Here is a 20,227-nt window from a genome sequence, read left to right on the forward strand (position 1 = left end):
AACAATCTGACCTGAAAGAACTGACGGACTTGGCTGCAGTTGTTTCCTTTGTCCTCCAGGATTGAGTTTAGTGGAAGGTCTTTTACACTTTGGGGAACTGAAAAAATTATTAGTTGTTGTTTATTCATTCAGTTGCTTCTGACTCTTCGTGACCTCATGGACCAGCCGACGCCAGAGCTTCCCTGTTGGCTGCCCTACCCCCAGCTCCTTCAAGATCAAAATTATCAGTAAAACTCCCATTGAATGCTGATTTGATAGCAAGGAGAAGGTCAATAGCCATGCATTTTCAGGTTATAACTTAATTTAGGTAAATGCCAGCTGAGATGTCTGGCTCTTTCCTCAAGAGTTTTGAGATATGGCAGGGAGAATGTTGTTGCCTTATTGTGAGTTTGAAGAAGACTCTGAACAGACAGTTATGTCTCTGCAAAGTGTGAAAAGGATATGCATATTAGAGAGAATGCTTACCTCTTTCTTTTTTTCCTCCCTTTCTTTACCTTATGCAGGTTGGCGGCTCTTTGATGACAGTACAGTCACTACAGTAGATGAAAGCCAGGTGGTGACACGATATGCCTATGTGCTCTTCTACCGTCGACGGAACTCTCCTGTAGAGAGACCCCCAAGAGGGCCACCTCACCCCTCGGACCCTCGGGCTGACTTGGCTCCCTCTGCTGAGGCAGCAGCCAATCAGGTGAGAGCTTCTGGGGGCTGTCTTTTGATCCCTATTCACCTTGAGGTATCTTATGAGGTGTGAGCCTAAGAAAACTGACTGTATTACTGCTGACAGTACTGGAAGTATCTGCTGGCTCCCGCTTACAGCTCTTCTGGGGCAGTGGTGGGGCTATGGGTATTGTTGGCCAACTGTTGCATCCTGGGAAGTTGCATTTGCTTAAAACTGTGAGGAAAAGACCTGAAAGACTGTCACACATGTCTCCCAGGAGAAACATGGTTGCACTGGCTCAGAGGAGCCTGCTGAGTTTTAGCTGGCTGGAGCAGGAAAACCTATCAGTATGGAGGAGGACCATCACGTCTGAACTTTGGGGAACAGACAGCAGGAAATCTTATGTAAAATGAGTTGTTTGGAGTCAGATACCCTTGGAGTGAGGGCTTCTGAGCAGTCATGGTGGTTCTAGCTATAGGATGTTGATTTAGGAGACCCTTCCTATTCTTCCACCCTCACTACACTGCTTCCTACCATTCATATGCTATGGATCCAGCAGATAATGTACTAGCACTGAGGTTTTTGGCACAATCCACCAAAGGAGCCTCCCAGATATGAGTATAGCAGGTCATAATGTCATACCCCAGGGTGTTGTTGTCAGGTGCTGTATTGATATTCTTCCTAGGAAGACACCCTGGGCAAAGGCTTAAACTGGGCTGCATTCAGGCCTGTACTGTGAGGCAGGCCAGCTTGTTCTTGTCTTTTCACTGCCTTCTGCCTCTAGTTCATTGAAGCTGGTGAACACAGTAATTTGCTGAGTCTGAATGCCCAGCAGGCCAAATCTAATAGGAGTGACATGGCCAAGGGAGGAGGGGCAGACAGAGAACAAACTGTGCCAAGAAGCTGCCAGAGAAGGGCCTGATACTTTGACCAAGATTCCCTTCAGGCCTGAAGACTTTGGCACCTGACGTGTATTGTGAGACTAGCACCCTCAGACTATTCCCAGTTTCACCCTTTCCAATCAACCTTAGAAAGTGAGAGCTTTGAATGCAACACTCGCTACTCATAAATCCAAGGAGACAGAATGGGGGAAGATGCAATGGACTAAGCGTTCCTTAAACTCACTAGGCAAATCAATGTGCTTAGGGGACTGTCCTGAAAGATCTGGTCTGTGACTGGTTACCCTGTGGCTGACTCCTCCTTTGCATCTGTCTAATTAAAAGAGAAAGAGTGAGAGAAAGGCGCTATGATTAGCGATCACCTCTGGGCATGCCAAATGGTTTTTCACTTGCCAAGCTGTTGATTAGCTGTCATCCTTACGAAAGATCTTCACCAGCAAACGTTTGGATGGGACTGGCTGAAATCAGATCTCACCAGCAAAAGCTCTGCGGCGGTTGGCTGTTTCTGAATGATCCTCATGTTTCTCAGCCAAGGTGACTGGTTGATCAACTGAATGACCTCTGTGCATACAAGAAAGGACAGGCTATGACATTTTTGGTAACAGAGTCTGTCGAAAGTGTTAAGCTAGCTCTGATACTTGCAGACTGAGGAAAAACCCATCAAGCCAGCCAGCATGGATGCCTCACTCTGCAAGCTGGGGCTTGCCCTTCATCGTCTCGTGGTTTGCACTGCTTGCTCTGTATCCCGAGAGGCACCTGGACCTGAACCTATCCTGCTGCTGGAGCCTAGCAATGAAGTGGGGGGAAATCCATGGGGCTATGATAGTAGAAAAGGCAGGCAGGCAGGCAGGCAGATCTGGGAAGGGGTAGGGCAGAGCATGGGTGATTGTGGGGTGTGCCACTGTGTTCTCGTGCTGACCCAGGTTTCCACATCGCAGGCTTCTCTGCTCTGGCAGGAACTGGAGGCAGAAGAGGAAGCTGCCAGGAGGCTCTTGAGGAACCCTTGGAGGTCTGGCAACCGAGGATCAGTGGACCTTGCCTCAGAGTGTCCTGATGAAAGCCATGTCCGATACTTTGTCCTGGGCACCATGGCAGCCATTGTGGCACTCTTCCTGAATGTCTTCTACCCACTCATCTATCAGACCCACTGGAGGTAGCAGCGACAACAACACAGCAAGGCACCATGAAAAAGGGGGTCACCCGCTTTATTGCTCTCCTGGGTTGCATCTTTTAGTGAGAGGCTGGGAAGCTCCTCGCCAGTGCTTATGGAGAAAGCACCAAATCCAAACTCGGCTGTCTCTCCCCCTTCTTGCATTTGCGTCTGGGAAAGGTCCACAATAGCTGTGAGACCTAAGAAGCCTCTGTAGGGATGACCTATCTTTCCTGGGTTGATAATCCCAGCCCTCTGGTGCCTACTATTTGAGCATTGTGCCAGCTTCCCATTTGGGCATTAGTACAACTTTCTGAAGAGAAATCTTTCTTCCTTTGGTTTGGGGGAGGAAAAATGCAATGATGACTCTTTAAGATCTAGCTGAATTATACTCTCTCGCCATCTTGCAGTATCCCTCTTTTTGTTTCCTATTTTGTTTTTATTTTGGCAGCATCATCTTTTAAGCCTGAGGCGACACTTGGATGTGACATGTAAGGGAAGCTCCTTCTTTTTTTCTCTCTAATCAAGCCTGGATTAGGCTAACCATTCTTCAGCATAGGGCCCCAGTTAAACAGAAGGCGGGACTTTGATGTGAGTCTCTGCTCTTTTTCTTGTTTCTGCGGATGAATATAGATGCCTATTTCTGTGCATACATGAGGCAATAGAAATACATTTTTGGAATCACTGCTTTGTGGCCTTATATTTATTTCAGTCTGGCTCTGTGCTAGCGTCTGTGTAGGTGATGCAAGATCCTTCTTGTGCCTCGTTCCAATCTTAAATACCTTGATGCAGGTGTTTGCCTGTGGCCGGAGAGATGAGTGTTGTCTTAAAGAGCTTTGCCATCTAATGCTTCATAGCACCTTTCTGCACTATGTATGATTTTTGTTATTATTGTTTCATATTCATTATAAATCCTAGAATGTTATACATACTTCCCAGCACCTTCAGAAATAGTTTTAATTTTATTGTTTTGCTTATTAATGGAGGGAAAGCACAGTCTTTGTTCTTGCCAGTAGTCTGGCGGATTGGTGCCTGTCATGGACTGTCTCTGTTGTGGACTAGACAGTCTCAAGCCACCTCAGTGCCAAAGAGCACAGCCTGATCCATGCATCGTTCTGGTGGAAAGCTTCACACTTTCCAGGAGAGACGCTAAGCCATCTTCTGCCAGCTTGTGGATTAAAGGCAATGCATTGTTCAGTAGAAAAGCTGTCACTATATTTATTTATTGTATTTAATAAACCTAAGCTATTCTAAAGAAAAATTGTCGGGCTCCTTTCTTTTTCCATCTATTGCTGTTCTGTTCAACCAGTTTGCTGGAGTTAGCTGAAAGATTCCCAGCACATCCCAGATATAAAGGGACAAAGAGGTCAGCCAGGCTGTTGATGGAATTGTAACGAGAGGAGGATGACTAAAGTGGTCAAAGGTCTGGACGCCGTGCCCTTTGAGGAGCAACTTAAAGAGATGGGTGTGTTTTACTTGGAGAAAAGAAGGCTGAGAAGGGACATGATAGCCATGTTTAAATATTTGAAAAGATATCACAAGAAAGAGGGAGCAGGCTTGTTTTCTGCTGCTCTGGAGACTAGAACTCAGGGCAATGTGTTCAAATCCAGGAAAGGAGATTCCACCTGAATATTAGGAAGCTTTTTCTGACTGAGATGTTCAACAGCGGAATGTGGTGGAGGCTCCTCCTTTGGAGACTTTTAAACAAAGGGTTGGTGGCCATCTGTTGGGGGTGCTTTATTGTGTTTTTCCTGCATAACAGGGGGTTGGACTTGATAGCCCATGAGGTCTCTTCAAACTCTATGATTCTAGGAAGCAGCTAATCTATGATCCTCCACTTATTGTATTTACTCATGTATAAGTCGAGGGCATGTTTTTGAGGCAATAGTCTGGATTTTGATGTGACCCGTTGATGGTCATTTTGTGGGGAAAGCTCCAGTGCCAACTAATGGAGGTCTAGGCACCTCCATTAACCTGACCAGGTATTCAGTAAGGCCAGAAGTGGCATTTTGGCAGAGAGATTAAATGGGGTCAATGCTGCTTTTAAGTTTTCCTGGAACAGACTAAACTTTTGTGACTCGAGTAGGGTATGGTTCCTTTTTTATAAGATTCAAGATGCAGTACTCACACTGATCTATGGATAAGTCAACCCAGTTTTTGGGAAGGTTGGTTTTTTGTAGTAAAAGATTTATTTATTCATTTATTTATTTATTTATTTATTTATAGCTTTTGTATTCCGCTCTTCTCACCCCGAAGGGGCCTCGGGGCGGATTACAGTGTACACATATATGGCAAACATTCAATGCCAACTTTGACATACAACATATACAGACACAGACAGAGGGTATTTAACTTTTTCTGGCCACCAGGGGAGCTGTCGCTTTCATTGTCCATTTGCAACACTGATGAAGTACTTCCGCATTCCCCGCATGCTTTTTCTGGAGTGCTTGCTGGAGTCTTTTTTTATGACCTCATAAATTAGTTAATTTAGCTTCCCCACACTTTAAGGTGGTACCTAATTTTCCTACTTGACAGATGCAACTGTCTTTCGGGTTGCAAAGGTTGACAACAGGCTACATAATTGGTTGGAAACCCACTCCAACCCGGGCTGGCTTCGAACTCATGACCTTTTGATCAGAGTGATCTTAATGCAGCTGACACTCAGCCAGCTGCGCCACAATCTCGGTGCTTATACATGAGTATATCAGGAAGGTTTTGCAAATAGTGTCAGAACTGAGGGGTGAGAAAAGAAGGGGAAAGGAAAGGAAGGAGCGGACAACAAGGATAGTAGCCCTCCCATCCCTCCCCTTCTTGAAGTGATTATACCTAACAAAGCAGGAAAAAACATGGAAAGGGGAAGGGAGAAATAGCTAACCAAATGGATGCCTTACCCTGCATGTTTTTGGCATGCCACCTTTGACCGATTATTCATGAAGAATACAAGTGCTAACACAATCCTACCTTTCAAATAAGAAATATAATATAGCTTTTCTAGCAACTAGGAGATTTCTTTTTTTTAAAGTGTGGACAGTCTCTAATGAATCAATAAAGCCAAAGGACCTACCACAGCAGGCATGTAGCCGGGGGGGGGGGGGGGGGGGGGTCCGCGGGAAGGCCTTACTGGTACATTATTTAAACTGTTATGTTTATTCATATCATGATCTGATCATCATGCTCAATATATCCCATATGCATAGGGCTATTGGGATAACGATACAAAAGGTTTGCTAGGGTAGATCCTCAGCCCCCCCCCTTCTTTGAATCAAACTCAGCCCCCCCCCCCTTCCCCCGAATCAAACTCAGCACCCCCCAAATCAAAATCCTGGCTACGGGCCTGTACAACAGTGTCTACTCAATAATTGTACTTATGTAGTTTTTTGCATCTCTCTGTTATTAGCAGAAGTGGAATATATTATGCAAAACAAGTTAGCTATGAGTCAATTTGCATAATTTATACAGGCCTGATAATTCTGTTTTATGTGGAGGGGAATTTAGATTATTTTGGCATAGAATTCTTGAAGCAATTTTCCCAGTCCTGACAGTCATGGAAACAAGACTGGAGTAGAAGAGGTCATGGGTGTCCCACAATCTGAAATTGAAATGTATTTTGCATATCATTTTACCTGTATAAAGGAGATATCAATATTGTTTCAGTTGCATCCCTATCAAACCTGTAATTATCTGTGCTGCAAAAAAAGTACTATACAAAAAAAGTATTATACATTTTGCAACTGCCCAAATTTATGTAGAAAAGGACTTACCCCAGTGGTTCTCAACCTGTGGGTTCCCAGGTGTTTAGGCCCACAACTCCCAGAAATCCCAGCCAGTTTTCCAGCTGTTGGAATTTCTGGGAGTTGAAGGCCAAAATATCTGGAGACCCGCAGGTTGAGAACCACTGACTCATGCTATATATTCATATATAAGTCTAGAAGTTTTAGCCAAAAAAAAATCAACCCCAAAACCTAGGTTAACATATCTGTGAATATTGTACGTTAACTCTTACCAAAAATAGAAAAAGAAAGAAGTCATTATTTTCACAGTACAGTGGTGAAAGGCAAGAGTTCAATCTAAAGAAAAGCACCCATCTGTTATAGGCCCTCAGCTGGGACACTGTTTTTTGCCTTTTCAAATACCTGGGCAAGGAAAGGTTGGTGGCTAGGGGAGATGAGCCCCTTAAAATGTCATTGGTGCTTTTCCATCTTCATAGAATGACCTTCAATTTACTCATGGATCACATCAAAATTCATACTTTTGGCCCCAAAACCTGCCCTCGATTTATACACGAGGATGGCTTCCACATGAGTATCTACGGTGAATTCTTTCAGGCTGTAATTCTAGATCTTGAAGCTGTGTTTTGGTACTTCAGATGGGAAACCAATCCCATAGGGTTCATACTAGATTGGAAAGAAGGAGGTGTTAGTGCTTGTGCCGCTTCCTTTGAACCGTTGTTACCTAATATTTTGTTCTGTTTGCAGGGAATTAGCTCATCGCCCTTTGGAACCAGCCTGGCCCCTGACGTTGCTCCCACACTGGCTCCAGAGGGGGTTGCAGAGCACCCCACTCCATCCTACAACAACATGGAAGAGGTTGACTAAAGGCGTCCTGCACTGGGGGGGGTGGGAGAGGGAGGGGGTGTATATAAGAAGGCATTGTTTTGTGGCTTCCCCCCTCCTCTCCCTCCCTCCCTCCCCACTCACCGCGTCCCGGCGTACCCCTGCAGTGGGAAGGAGAAGGAGCTGCTGTGACCTTTTCTTGAGCACACAAGCACTTTCCACTCCACCCCTTCCTCCTCCCCTGCAAGCTGGAAAAGGTTCCCTATTGTATCCCCTGCTAGAGGCTGCTCTGTGCCGGCATGCATGGGTAAATCCATTTGAGCCCCCGGTGCAACCCTTCCTCCCTCCTCCCCCCAAGCTCCTCTCCTGCCCCAAAAGCTCTGGTTAGGTCTCCTCGCCCATAGGCAGGTGAACTGTGGCGAGCCCTGTGCTCCTCCTCTTGCAAACCCAGCCTGTCCTCCTGGGGGGGCGGGGGGGTCATTGGCGTCTGCCCCTAAGGGGCTTCCTCCCAAATTGTCATACCATGGGTGCCTGCTTTGCTACCTTCCACGGTCCCTTCTTTGCCGACCCTTCCCACTCCACTCTCCTAGGTCTTTTCCAAGCTCAGGACACCCATCTTGGCTACAAAAGCCTTCATGATGCGGGTGTGCTTCTTCTCTTCTGCTTTGGGTTTTTTTCTTCCCTTCCCTTTGGGTGCGAGTATAGATCCCTTCACCAGCATTGACTAGTCCGGCGTTTAGTGGGCAAGGAAGCTGGTGGTTGGTGCCTCCGTTTGCCTTCCCCTTCCACACAGAAGGCACGGGGCAGTGGCTTGCCCTGCTGTTTGGCTGCTTCCCTTCTCCTTCCTCATCCTTTTGGATTTCTTGCCCCCTGTGACTTCCTTGGGGTGGGAAGCCACTGCCATTACCACCTTTATTTAAATCTTAGGCTCCCTGGCCTTTTTATCCATGCCCAAAATTGCTGTAACCAAATGGGGCTGTCCCGGAAGCCTCAGTCTTGCTCTCTTCTTTGTATAAAGTTGATGTTTGTCTTGGGTCCTGAGTCATTAAATTCTACTCAATGCTGCTTGTTCCTGTGTCTGTGTGCTTTTTGTCTGCTGCCGCGCAACCCAGGCATGGATTTCCAGGACGGACACCACGATGGAAATAAAACTACTCTCTGAATTAGCACCTTTATATCTGTCATGTATTCTTGGAGGGCCATGGTGGCGCAATGGGTTAAACCCTTGTGCTTTTGAACTGCCGGCAGTTCAAATCTGTGGGACGGGGCAAGCTCTCGGTGTTAGCCCAGCTCCTGACAACCTAGCAGTTTAAAAACATGCAAATGTGAGTAGATAAATAGGTACTGCTTTGGCGGCAAAAGCACAAGACGCTCCAAGCAGTCATGCCAGTCATACGACCAGGAGGTGACAATACAGGATCCTCATTGTGGAAATGGAGAACAGCACCTCCCCTAGAGCCAGAGAAGAGCACCGCCTCCAAAGCCAGAAATGAAAGGAGAAGCCTCTGCCTTCGTTTGTGTTTGTGTGTCTCATTGTATTGTAACAAGGCATGAAATGTTTGCCAGTATCTGTTTACACTGTAATCCATTCTGAGCCCCCACAGGGAAAAGGGCAGAACATAAATAAAGTGGTAGTGGTGGTGGTGTTGGAGTAAGGAGGAAAAGGAAGGGATGCACAGTTCATTTTCTATCTTAAAAATAATCTCATTCCATTATAATTGAAGACTTTAAAAACTCTAGTTTTTAATACTAGGCAGTACTTCTTTGCTTCTTAGATATATGTACTCATGTGTTGAATTTGTACTCTTTACACAAGTTTCTCTACATATATTTGAATTCTGAGTAGGTCTGAAATTTCAACTGTGTTGTTGATAATATTCTAAATAATGCAGAATATTGCAAAATCAGTAAACTTTGTGACATTACAAGACTTACAGTCCTCCCAGTATTGTGGATCACATTTCCCATTATCCACTTAGTAGAACTGGTACAAATTTCTGAGGTTTAATGTCCATTTGATCAGAAGCTTGAATATCCAGGTGGAGTGTCCCTTATCCGAATGGACCAGAAGCATGTTGGTTTTTGGAATACCTGTATTTTCACATATGCACAGAATACGATAGTTGGAGATGGGACCAAAGTCAAAACACAACATTTGTTTATGTTTCATATTCACCTCATACACATACTTTGATGGTATGAAACTAGAAACTAGTATACATTTAATAATTTTGTTCATGAGACAATTTTATTTTGTGTACATAGAACAAAAAGATTACTATCAGCTACAAATATTATACTATCAGTTTCATGTTTTGGAATATTTTACAATTCCAGATGAGGGCTTTTTGACCTGCGGTATTTATCAGTGACTGGGCAATTTCATTTTCCCATGTGTATAGAAATAATTGTCATCTTGTGTTGATACAGGTATTTGAATTATCTTTGTAAAATAGAAATAGGCTCAACTGCAACAGTGATCTTCTTTCCCATATTCCCACAGCGATAAAAGTGTGCATGTACCCAACACGTCAGATAAAAAGTTATGAGAGCAAGCATTTACTCCAACGCAGTAACTGTTGCGATTTCAAATGGGGAGGTATGCATGGAAACGACCATCTTATCAAAATAACAAGGAGACAATGGATACAAATATGTTTGAAAGTTTCTTCTTGAGGAAATAAACACGGCTCAGATAGAAGGGGTGGCATAAACAGCAATGAATGTTGCTGTCTATGCAGTAATCATTGCTGTGTGTTTTTATTTATATACATATATGTATATACATATATATATGTATGTATAGGACTGCATACATGCAAGCACTTACAGAGTTGGCCCTTTGTAGCCACGGATTCGACCATCCATGGCTTGCATTTTTTTTAAATTCCAAAAAAAGGCCCACAATTTTGTCATTTTATATAAGGAACACCATTGTCACTTACTTCACTTAGGCAATCCCTCGTAGTCCGAGGATGATGGTCCTCCAAGGTCGGTGTTTTGGCAGTGGGTTTGTAGGTGACTGGAGCCCAATTCTTGATCTGTATCTTCTCCCAAAGTGAGGGCATTGGTTTCCAGGTGGAAGGCGGTTCTGGTTGGGGTTGGCTTGTAGTGCCTTCGTCTTGGCACGTTTCTCTCTTTTGCCTTCCATGCATGACTCTTCAAACTCCACAGCACTGCTGGTCACAGCTGACCTCCAGCTGGAGCGCTCAAGGGCCAGGGCTTCCCAGTTCTCAGTGTCTATGCCACAGTTTTTAAGGTTGGCTTTGAGCCCATCTTTAAATCTCTTTTCTTGTCCACCACCATCCATTTTCCATTCTTGAGTTCGGAGAAGAGCAACTGCTTCAGGAGATGGTGGTCGGGCATCCAGACAACATGGCCGGTCCAGCAGAGTTGATGGCGGAGGACCATCGCTTCAATGCTGGTGGTCTTTGCTTCTTCCAGCACGCTGACATTTGTCTGCTTGTCTTCCCAAGAGATTTGCAGGATTTTCCAGAGGCAGCGTTGATGGAATCGTTCCAGGATTTGCATGTGACATCTGTAGACGGTCCACATCTTACAAGCGTATAGCAGGGTTGGGAGGACAATAGCTTTATAAACAAGCACCTTGGTACCCCCCCCCCCCCCCGGATGTCTCAGTCCTCAAACACTCTCTGCTTCATTCGAAAAAAGGCTGCACTCACAGAGCTCAGGCGGTGTTGAATTTCAGTATCAACACCATTGTACTACATTGTTGTGTTTAATGGGACTTGAGCATCCATGGATTTTGGTATCCACAGAGGTTCTGGAACCAAATCTAAGCAGAAACCAAGGGCACACTCTATAAATACAGGGAGCCTTAATAGCTATAAAATTATACCATCATGATCATTATCCTGCCTTATCTCTTGATCAAGAAGCAATATCAATTTCTCTTCCAGCCACTTAAAAAAAAAACCTTCCCTAACACTTCACACTGCCCACAACTATCAAGATGCAAAGCTAGATCACAGAGCAGGTATGAGCAAACTTGGGCCCTCCAGGTGTTTTGGACTCCAACTCCCACAATTCCTAACAGCCTCAGGACCCTTCGTTTTCCCCCTCTGCCGCTTAAAGAAAAGGGCCTGAGTCTGTTTAGAATTGTGGGAGTTGGAGTCCAAAACATTTGGCCCAAGTATGCCCAGGCCTGATCTACATGATAGGACTCTGGGCACTTTCACATTATACAATGACAGTGTTATTCCTCTTTGACGGCCATGGCTGCATGTTATGGTGGGAGCTGAAGTTCAAAACACCTGGAGGGCCCAAGTTTGCCCATGCCTGTTATAGTGGGTTGGGTATTTTAGTTCCCTATCAGGATAATGTTTGCCAGCATGGGAAGGGATTATGGGAATTGTCCAAAAAACCTTGAGAACCAAATGTTCTCTACCTAAGACTTTGTAAAACCCTTAAGAAAGAACATTTCCTGTCACTTGTTACTGTATTTTGATCCATATTACTAGAAGTGAACAATTTAACCTGAGAAGTAAGCAAAGCCATTCATGTACTTAAAAAGAGAGTTAAAAAGAGAAATACATTTTGAGTCAGGAGTAGAGACCAGTGATAGCAGAAGAAAAAAATATGATTGGTGGTGCATCTTACGCTGCAAAAGTGCCTTTTTTTCCATACTAATTCCCCAGATAAGAAGAACAGTATATTGTGTTGTAGAGATTTTTATTTTATTTATTGTATCAGGAGCAAACCAAGGGTACCGTTGTAATGTTTTTAGAAAAACACGAAGTTTAGAAACTTGGCTTTATACTAAATGTCCTTTGACCCGTAGCTGGCTACTTGGAGTGCCTCTGGTCCTCCATGTGCATGTGGCAGGGCTCAGGCTGCATTGTAATAGGTGGTCTGTGGTTTGCTCTTCTTCACACTTGCATATCACGGACTCCACTTTGTAGCTCCCTTTCTTAAGGTTGGCTCTGCATCACAAAGAGATGAGAAGAGACATGGGTGGGGGGAGTATATGTCATGGAAGCTCTAACCCACATGGCTAATTGTAATGGCAAAAAATGCCCTTCAAACATCACACAGCAAGCAAGCTCACTAGCATCCCTAGGTTAGCAATGAGCCAGAAGGTGCTGGATAGTGTTTTAATTATTTTAACAATTGTAACTAATGTGTTTTTTTTTAAAAAAATAACTTTTCATTCTGTTTTAATATTTACATGTTATCAGTTTTAGATTTCATTGTTTTTAAGTGTTGTGAGCTGCTTTGAGGAAAATGGAACAACACTCAGAAAACAGAGAAATTCCAGACAAGAAACAATAGGGGACAGCTAATATCTCCCAACAAGGAATTCCCCCAGACAGGAAACAGCCAGGCTTTGAAGCTGCAAGGCTATTTCATGCTAATCAAGGTCACCAATTGCAACATTCACACTTGCCTCAAACAGACAAGAGTTCTTTCTCCCACCCTGGACATTTCACAGATATATAAACTCCCACAGACCTCACAACCTCTGAGAATGCCTGCCATAGATGTGGGCAAAACGTCATGAGAGAATGCTTCTGAAACATGGCTATACAGCCTGGAAAACTCACAGCAACCCAGTGATTCCGGCCATGAAAGCCTTCAACAACACATTGAAAATGGGATAAAAAGAATAACAATAAATAGACACGGAATAGGTACCCAAAACAATTGCCAGAATCTATTATAAAACAAGGGTTCCCCACTACATATGCCAGAAGACATCTCTCTCTTTTGAGATAGCAATACACACTAAAGCAACTTTTCTCAATCTGGTGATCAGAACCCCTTTGGGGGAGAGGGTTACAAGGGGGTGTCAAAGGGGTTACCGAAGACCATCAGAAAACACAGTATTTTCTGTTGGTCATGGGGGTTCTGTGTGGGAAGTTTGGCTTAATTCAATTGTTAGTGGGGTTCAGAATGCTCTCTAATTGTAGGTGAACTATAAATCCCAGCAACGACAAGTTCCAAATGTCAAGGACTATTTTCCCCAAACTCCCAACAGTGTTTACATTTGGGCATGTTGAGTATTTGTACCAAGTTTGGTCCAGATCAATCATTGTTTGAGTCCACAGTGCTCTATGGATGTAGGTGAACTACAATTCCCAAACTCAAGATCAATGCCCAGCAAATCCTTCCAGTATTTTCTGTTGATCATGAGAGTTCTGTGTGCCAAGTTTGGTTCAATTCCATCGTTGCTGGAGTTCAGAATGCCCTTTGGTTGTAGGTGAAATATAAATCCCTGCAATTACAACTCCCAAATGACAAAAATCAACACCCCCAACCCCACCAGTATTCAAATTTGAGCATATCAGGTATTTGTGTCAAATTTGGTCCAGTGAATGAAAATACATCCTGCATATCAGATATTTACATTGCTATTCATAACAGTAACAAGATTACTGTTAGGAAGTAGCAATGAAAATAATTTTATGGTTGGGGGTCACCACAACGTGAGAAACTATATTAAGGGGTTGCAGCATTATGAACATTAAGAACCACTGCACTAAAGGATCAGACCTCACCTGGAATAACACCATGTCCAGTTCTGGGCAGCACAATTTTTTGAGTGATGGTCACTTCTTGGGTTAGTGGTTGTCTTGTGTCCAAATTTGGCAGCAATTCGTCCAGTGGTTTTTGAGTTATGTTAATCCCACAAACGAACATTACATTTTTATTTATATAGATTATATTATATTATTAGCACAGTGCAGGAGACAAGGTGGAACTTCACTTTGGTCCCAGAGCAATAGTTGGTGCTTTGGGGGGGGGGGGGGGGGGGGACCCCGAACTGATGACACAGGAGACAAGATGGAACTGTCTTTTAGCACCAAAATGTCACAATGTATTGAAACAGCTGTGGATCTGGGCAGGAGACAGACCATTGGATGAGTAAAGGTGGATAAGTGAGACTCTACTGTATATTACAAGGTTTTCCAAAGAGATAAAGGAGCATGGGATTTCCAATGCCCGAAGCACCAGAGTCTGCTGAGTGGCACTATTTGTGGCTGTACTGAGCACTTCTCATTCTCACACATCTGGCTCCTTGAAGGCACAATGTGCTTCCTGCAGGGGACCGGCCTCCGAAGCAGCCTCTGAAGCATCCTTGGCCTCCTTTTCATCTTACAAAGGGCTCTACTTGAGGCCCTGCCCTCCCCCTACCGCTGGAGCTAGGACCCCTCGCTCCTCAGCCTTAGAAAAGGGGGCCCTGTGTTTGGCCTGAGAGCATAGTGGCAGCCGGGCGGTGCAGAGGGAGGCTTTGAAGGGGCCTGGAATTGTTTGCTCGCTCAACACCATGGAAACAGAGCCTGCCATACATGGGAATGTGCTCCCGGTCTCAATTCTCATGCGCTGGGGGTGGCGGGGTGCATGTGGGACCCAGTCTGACAAGAAAAGGAAGGGAAGAAGCAAGCTCTTATCGCATGCACCCATGGCAGGAAGTTGCAATGATAGCAACTATTTATATAACATTTTTCTTTCTGGACAACATCCTAGAGAGTTTGTTGTCATTTCCAATCCTAAAGTGAACCTCAAGTTTGACTGGAGGCAGGTGTGAATGTTGCAACCGGCCACCTTGATTAGCATTTAAAGGCCTTGCAGCTTCAAAGTCTGGCTAGTTGCTGCCTGGGGAATCCTTTGTTGGGAGGTGTTAGCTGGCTGTAGAATCATAGAATCAAAGAGTTGGAAGAGACCTCATGGGCCATCCAGTCCAACCCCCTGCCAAGAAGCAGGAATATTGCATTCAAATCACCCCTGACAGATGGCCATCCAGCCTCTGTTTAAAAGCTTGCAAAGAAGGAGCCTCCACCACACTCCGGGGCAGAGAGTTCCACTGCTGAACGGTTCTCACAGTCAGGAAGTTCTTCCTCATGTTCAGAAGGAATATCCTTTCTTGTGGTTTGAAGCCATTGTTCCACATCCTAGTCTCCAGGGAAGCAGAAAACAAGCTTGCTCCCTCCTCCCTGTGGCTTCCTCTCAAATATTTATGCATGGCTATCATCTTTCCTCTCAGCCTTCTCTTCTTCAGGTTAAACAGCTGTGGTTGTTTCCTGTCTGGAATTCTCCTATTTTCTGGATTCCCCCTAGTTTCCAACACACCTCACAACCTCTGAGGATGCCTGCCATAGATGTGGGTGAAACTTCAGGAGAGAATGCTTCTGGAACATGGCCGTACAACCCAGAAACCTTGCAGCAATCTGGTGAAAGTGCCCAGGGGAGGGTGACCAAAATGATCAAGGGTCTGGAGAACAAGCCCTATGAGGAGCGGCTTTAAAGAGCGGACCATGTTTAGCCTTCAAAAGAGAAGGCTGAGAGGAGACATGGTAAGGTCCATGTATGAATATGGGAGAGGAAGTCACAGGGAAGAGGGAGCAAGCTTGTTTTCTTCTGCCCTGGAGACTAGGACATGGAACAATGACTTCAAATTACAGGAAAGAAGATTCCAGCTGAACATGAGGAAGAACTTCCTGACTGTGAGAGCTGTTCAGCAGTAGAACTCTCTGCCTCAGAGTGTGATGGAGGCTCCTTCTTTGGAAGCTTTTAAACAGAGGATGGATGGCCATCTGTCGGGGGTACTTTGAATGCAAGTTTTCCTGCTTCTTGGCAGGGGGTTGGATTAGATGGCCCACGAGGTCTCTTCGTACTCTATGATTCTACGATTCCAGCCATGAAAGCCTTTGACAACACATGAAACTTAATTCATTATACTATGTAGCACATTTTTGTGTGTGGGTTATAAATGTTATTTCCTAATTGGTTCTGTAATAAAAACATGGGAAAAGTTTATTAAACTGCAAAAACTTTGTTGTGGTCTGCACATAAAAAGGCTAAAAATGGCATATTTTCATTAAGGAAAATTACCAACGAAATCATAGAACTACCCTCAGCCACAAAAAATGAAGTTTCTGGAATATCACAACTTCTTTCAAAGTAAGTACTTCACAATTAAACAGGAAATAACACTTTCAAACCAGGAACAGGAAGTTCTAGATCCCACAAATGCAGGCACAACATATATGACAATACCAAAGATATCGAACACATAGAAAGTGGAATTAAATGAAAGTTTACTAAACAAAACTTTATAGTTTTGCAGGTGCCCTGAATCCATCAATATTTAACTAACCCACAGAGGCAGTGCATTTAAAATAGCACATGCAAAAACAACAAAAGGATAATAAAGGGGCCTCAGGGAGAACAGCCACTATATGATCATAAATATAAGTTTCACTTATATTGTAAACTGTGAGTCTGGCAATGTGCTACTTATCGAAGGCTTTCATGACCGGAATCACTGGGTTGTTGTGAGTTTTCCAGGATGTATGGCCATGTTCCAGAAGCATTCTCTCTTGATGTTTTGCCCACATCTATGGCAGGCATCCTCAAGGTTGTGAGATCTGTTGGAAACTAGACAAGTGGGGTTTATATATCTGTGGAATGTCCAGGGTGGGAGAAAGAACCCTTGTCTTTTGGAGCTAAGTGTGAATGTTGTAATTAATCGTTTTTATTAGTATTTGATGGCCTTGCAGCTTCCAGGCTTGGCTGATTCCTGCCTGGGAGAATCCTTTGTTGGGAGGTGTTAGCTGGCCCCACCTAGAATTCCCCTGTTTTCAGAGTGCTGTTCTTTATTTACAGTCCTGATTTTAGAGTTTTTAAAATTCCTGGACACAGCATATTATTTGAGGGCACAGAAATGCTGGACCACTATGTCAGACTACACAGAGAAGCCACTGAAATCCACAAGTATGATTTCAACATGAACATGAACAAAATCTGGCCACCAGTATTTAAAAAAAACCTCTAAAATCTGTAAATAAAGTACAGCACATAGTGGTTGTTAGAATGGCCCAACATATCTGTGTTCTCAAATCATATGCTGTGTCCAACACTTTAAAAACTCTAAAATCAGGACAGTAAATTAAAAAAACACTCTGAAAACAGGGGAATTCCAGGCATGAAACAATCAAGACCAGCTAACAACTGGCCCTGATTGATTCTTAGACCTCCCAAAAAAAGATCCCCCCCAGACAGCAACTAGACAGGCTTTGAAGCTGCAACGCTATTCAATGCTAATCAAGCTGGCCAGTTGCAACATTCACAGTTGCCTCAGGCAGATAATAGTTATTTCTCCCACCCTGGACCTTTCATAGATATATGACTAGTTTCCAATATGTCCCACAACCTCTGAGGATGCCTGCCATAGATGTGGGCAAAACGTCATGAGAGAATGCTTCTAGAACATGACCATATGCCCGGAAAACTCACAGCAACCCAATGTGCTACTTGCTTTTAAGATCCTTGCCTTCCTGAATGTGACTGTTTATAACATAACATCAGACTTTTTGTTTATCAATAGCAGAGTTAACTCTCACACTCTCAAAATAGATCTAGGAAAGTCATATTAAAAGAACCGTTCATTGGCTTAGAACAGGTATGGGCAAACTTGGGCCATGCAGGTGTTTTTTACTCCAACTCCCACAATTCCTAACAGCCTCAGGCCCCTTCCTTTTCCCCCTCAGCTGCTTAAGTGGCTGAGGGGGAAAAGGAAAGGGCCTGAGGCTGTTAGGAATTGTGGGACTTTGAGTCCAAAACACCTGCAGGGCTTAAGTTGCCCATGCCTGGCCTAGAATAATTATCCAAACTCCTTTTGTGCAAAGAGAAAGCTTTTTTTTTAAGGCAGAGAGACCAATTTACCAAAAAGGCTCTTAGTTATATATTACATCCTGTGCCAGGAAAAGGCTGGAATAGATTGCACACTGAGTTCCTTCTTGCCTTCTTTTTTTTCTGCTTGGGAGAAAGAGATCAGCTAAAAGAAAGAGCTACAATGGAGAGCTCTCGTGTTTACGCGAGTACCCCTTTCCTGGCTTTCTCACTCCTGCTTGTAAGAGCATCAGAGAGGCTGCCAAAGGGCCTGCCTGCATCTTCCAGCATCTCCATGGTACCCAGGTGGACTCCACTTCCCAGGATGCATCCGCCAAGTCTGATGCCAGGATGGGTGGCCAATGAGGCATCAGGTGGGAGGAGAACCCGAGCAGATGCAGTTGCCTTTCTCCGTCTCTTCTCCTCCGAGGAGCAGAGCCTGGTGCCGGCGCTGAGCGATGGAGCCTCTGCTCAGCTTGGTCTGTGCTGCCTGGTTTTGAGCCAAAGGCCCTGCTCAGACCCTCGCCCACAGCCCATTTCCCTGGTGTAAATCCCCATCAATGAGGTTCTTTCGTCTCACCTTCAAGTGCTTTGTGGATTGCTTCTGAGCCTGCACCCCGACCCCCTCCCAGACCCGGAGCCAGCTTCCCGACCCGACACCCGTCTCAGCCTTCTGCCCGGCCGCCCACCCAGTGCCATGGCGCCAGTCCCCACGGAAACATGTTCAGGTAAGGACCACGCACATGGCTACCTGGGCATCTCCAGGAAAGAAATCACACTAAACACAGTATACTATCCTCAGTATCCTGCCTGTCCTGTTTTTCCTATGGAGGCCTCAGGTAAGCAACCAAGCATGTAGCAACTTATACATTCCATGCATCCTGAAACAGGTGTCTGTCCACCAAAGTCAATCCAGGTAAGTCCGTCTCGGCTTGGGACACAATTGAGTGGAACAACGTCCCACCGGTTCCAAATGTTGCCACTATTACCGCCGCCTTCGAACTGATTACTCCAAACGGCCAGACACTCAGTCCTACTCACTGGGTTGTTGTGAGTTTTCTGGGCTGTGTGGCCATGTTCCAGAAGCATTCTCTCATGATGTTTCACCTGCATCTATGGCAGGCATCTTCAGAGGTTGTGAGGTTTGTTGGAAACTAGGAAAGTAAGGTTTATATATGTGTGGAATGACCAGAGTTGGAGAAAGAACTCATGCCTGCTTGAGGTAGGTGTGAATGTTGCAATTGGCCCCCTTGATTAGCATTTAATGGTCTTGCAGTTTCAAGAGCTGGCTGCTTCCTTCCAACAAAGGATTCCCCCAGGCAGGAAACAGCCAGACCTTGAAAGTGCAAGGCCATTAAATGCTAATCAAAGTGGTTGATTATAAACCCCACTTGCCTAGTTTCCAGCAGACCTCACAACTTCTGAGGATGCCTGCCATAGAGGCAGGCGAAACATCAGGAGATAATGCTTCTTGAACATAGCCATACAGCTTTGAAAACTCACAGCAACCCAGTGATTCCAGCCATGAAAGCCTTTGACAATACAAATCCTACTCACTTTCTTTCTGTTTTGGTGTGCCAGGAGAACATCCTGTTTTCATTCCCGGTTGCCACTGTTCCTTTTGGGGCATCTTAACGCCCAAATGCCCTTGCTGGGTACTTCATGCTCATTGTTCTGCTCAGGACACAATCTTCGCCCTCCTTGTACTTTCCAACTCCCTCGGATGTAATTACAGTGTGGCTTTTTCTATTGCATTTCTAAGATATTAGCGGCGGCAGCAGACCAATCTCATAAGTTGGCATGATGACAGTCAAATACAGAATCAAGAGCGGTGTCAGTAGATAGGTCCAGGCTCATTCATCCGGAGTTAATAGGATGTGAACTCCCTGTAGAATTGCAGAATTGGAAGAAATCATAAGGGCCATCTAGTCCAACCCCTGGCCATGCAGGAAAATACAGACCAAGCAATCCCAGCAGATGGCCATCCAGTCTCTGCTTTAAAATCTCCAGGGAAAGAGATTCCACCACACTCCACGAGACAGCACATTCCACTGCCGGACAGCTCTTACTGTCAGGAGGTTCTTCCTAATGTTTAGGTGTAATGTATTGTCGAAGGGTTTCATGGCTGGAATCACTAGGTTGCTGTGAGTTTTCCAAGATGTATGGCCATGTTCCAGAAGCATTCTCTCCTGACATTTCACCTGCATCTATGGCACCCATCCTCGGAGGTTGTGAGGTCTGTTGGAAACTAGGCAAGTGGAATTTATATATCTGTAGAATATCTAGGGTGGGAGAAAGAACTCTTGTCTGCTTGAGGCAGGTGTGAATGTTACAA

The 20,227-nt window shown here is 44.7% G+C and overlaps 2 protein-coding genes across 10 annotated transcripts in view; both read left to right on the forward strand.

Annotated features, from left to right (window-relative positions):
* Positions 1 to 8,325, forward strand: part of USP19 (ubiquitin specific peptidase 19) — a 51,242-nt gene extending 42,917 nt beyond the window's left edge. For 4 of the 9 annotated variants that reach the window (XM_060766499.2, XM_060766498.2, XM_060766497.2 and 1 more), the window contains exons 26-27: positions 504 to 688; positions 2,496 to 4,868. In XM_060766499.2, the coding sequence (XP_060622482.2) occupies positions 504 to 688; positions 2,496 to 2,714 (404 nt within the window). In that variant the 3' untranslated portion in view covers positions 2,715 to 4,868. Of the gene's footprint in view, positions 1 to 503; positions 689 to 2,495; positions 4,869 to 7,182 lie in introns of those variants that run through there. The other 5 variants (XM_060766502.2, XM_060766505.2, XM_060766506.2 and 2 more) reach the window with 3 other exon arrangements.
* A 9,949-nt stretch (positions 8,326 to 18,274) lies between these two features.
* LOC132769460 (sodium- and chloride-dependent creatine transporter 1-like) overlaps positions 18,275 to 20,227 on the forward strand; it is a 47,526-nt gene continuing 45,573 nt past the window's right edge. Inside the window, exon 1 of the mRNA XM_060766496.2 lies at positions 18,275 to 18,620. Coding sequence (XP_060622479.2) covers positions 18,590 to 18,620 — 31 coding nt within the window. The 5' untranslated portion in view covers positions 18,275 to 18,589. The remainder of the gene's footprint in view (positions 18,621 to 20,227) is intronic.

Source organism: Anolis sagrei, chromosome 2 (genome assembly GCF_037176765.1).
Source record: "Anolis sagrei isolate rAnoSag1 chromosome 2, rAnoSag1.mat, whole genome shotgun sequence".
NCBI lineage: Eukaryota > Metazoa > Chordata > Lepidosauria > Squamata > Dactyloidae > Anolis > Anolis sagrei.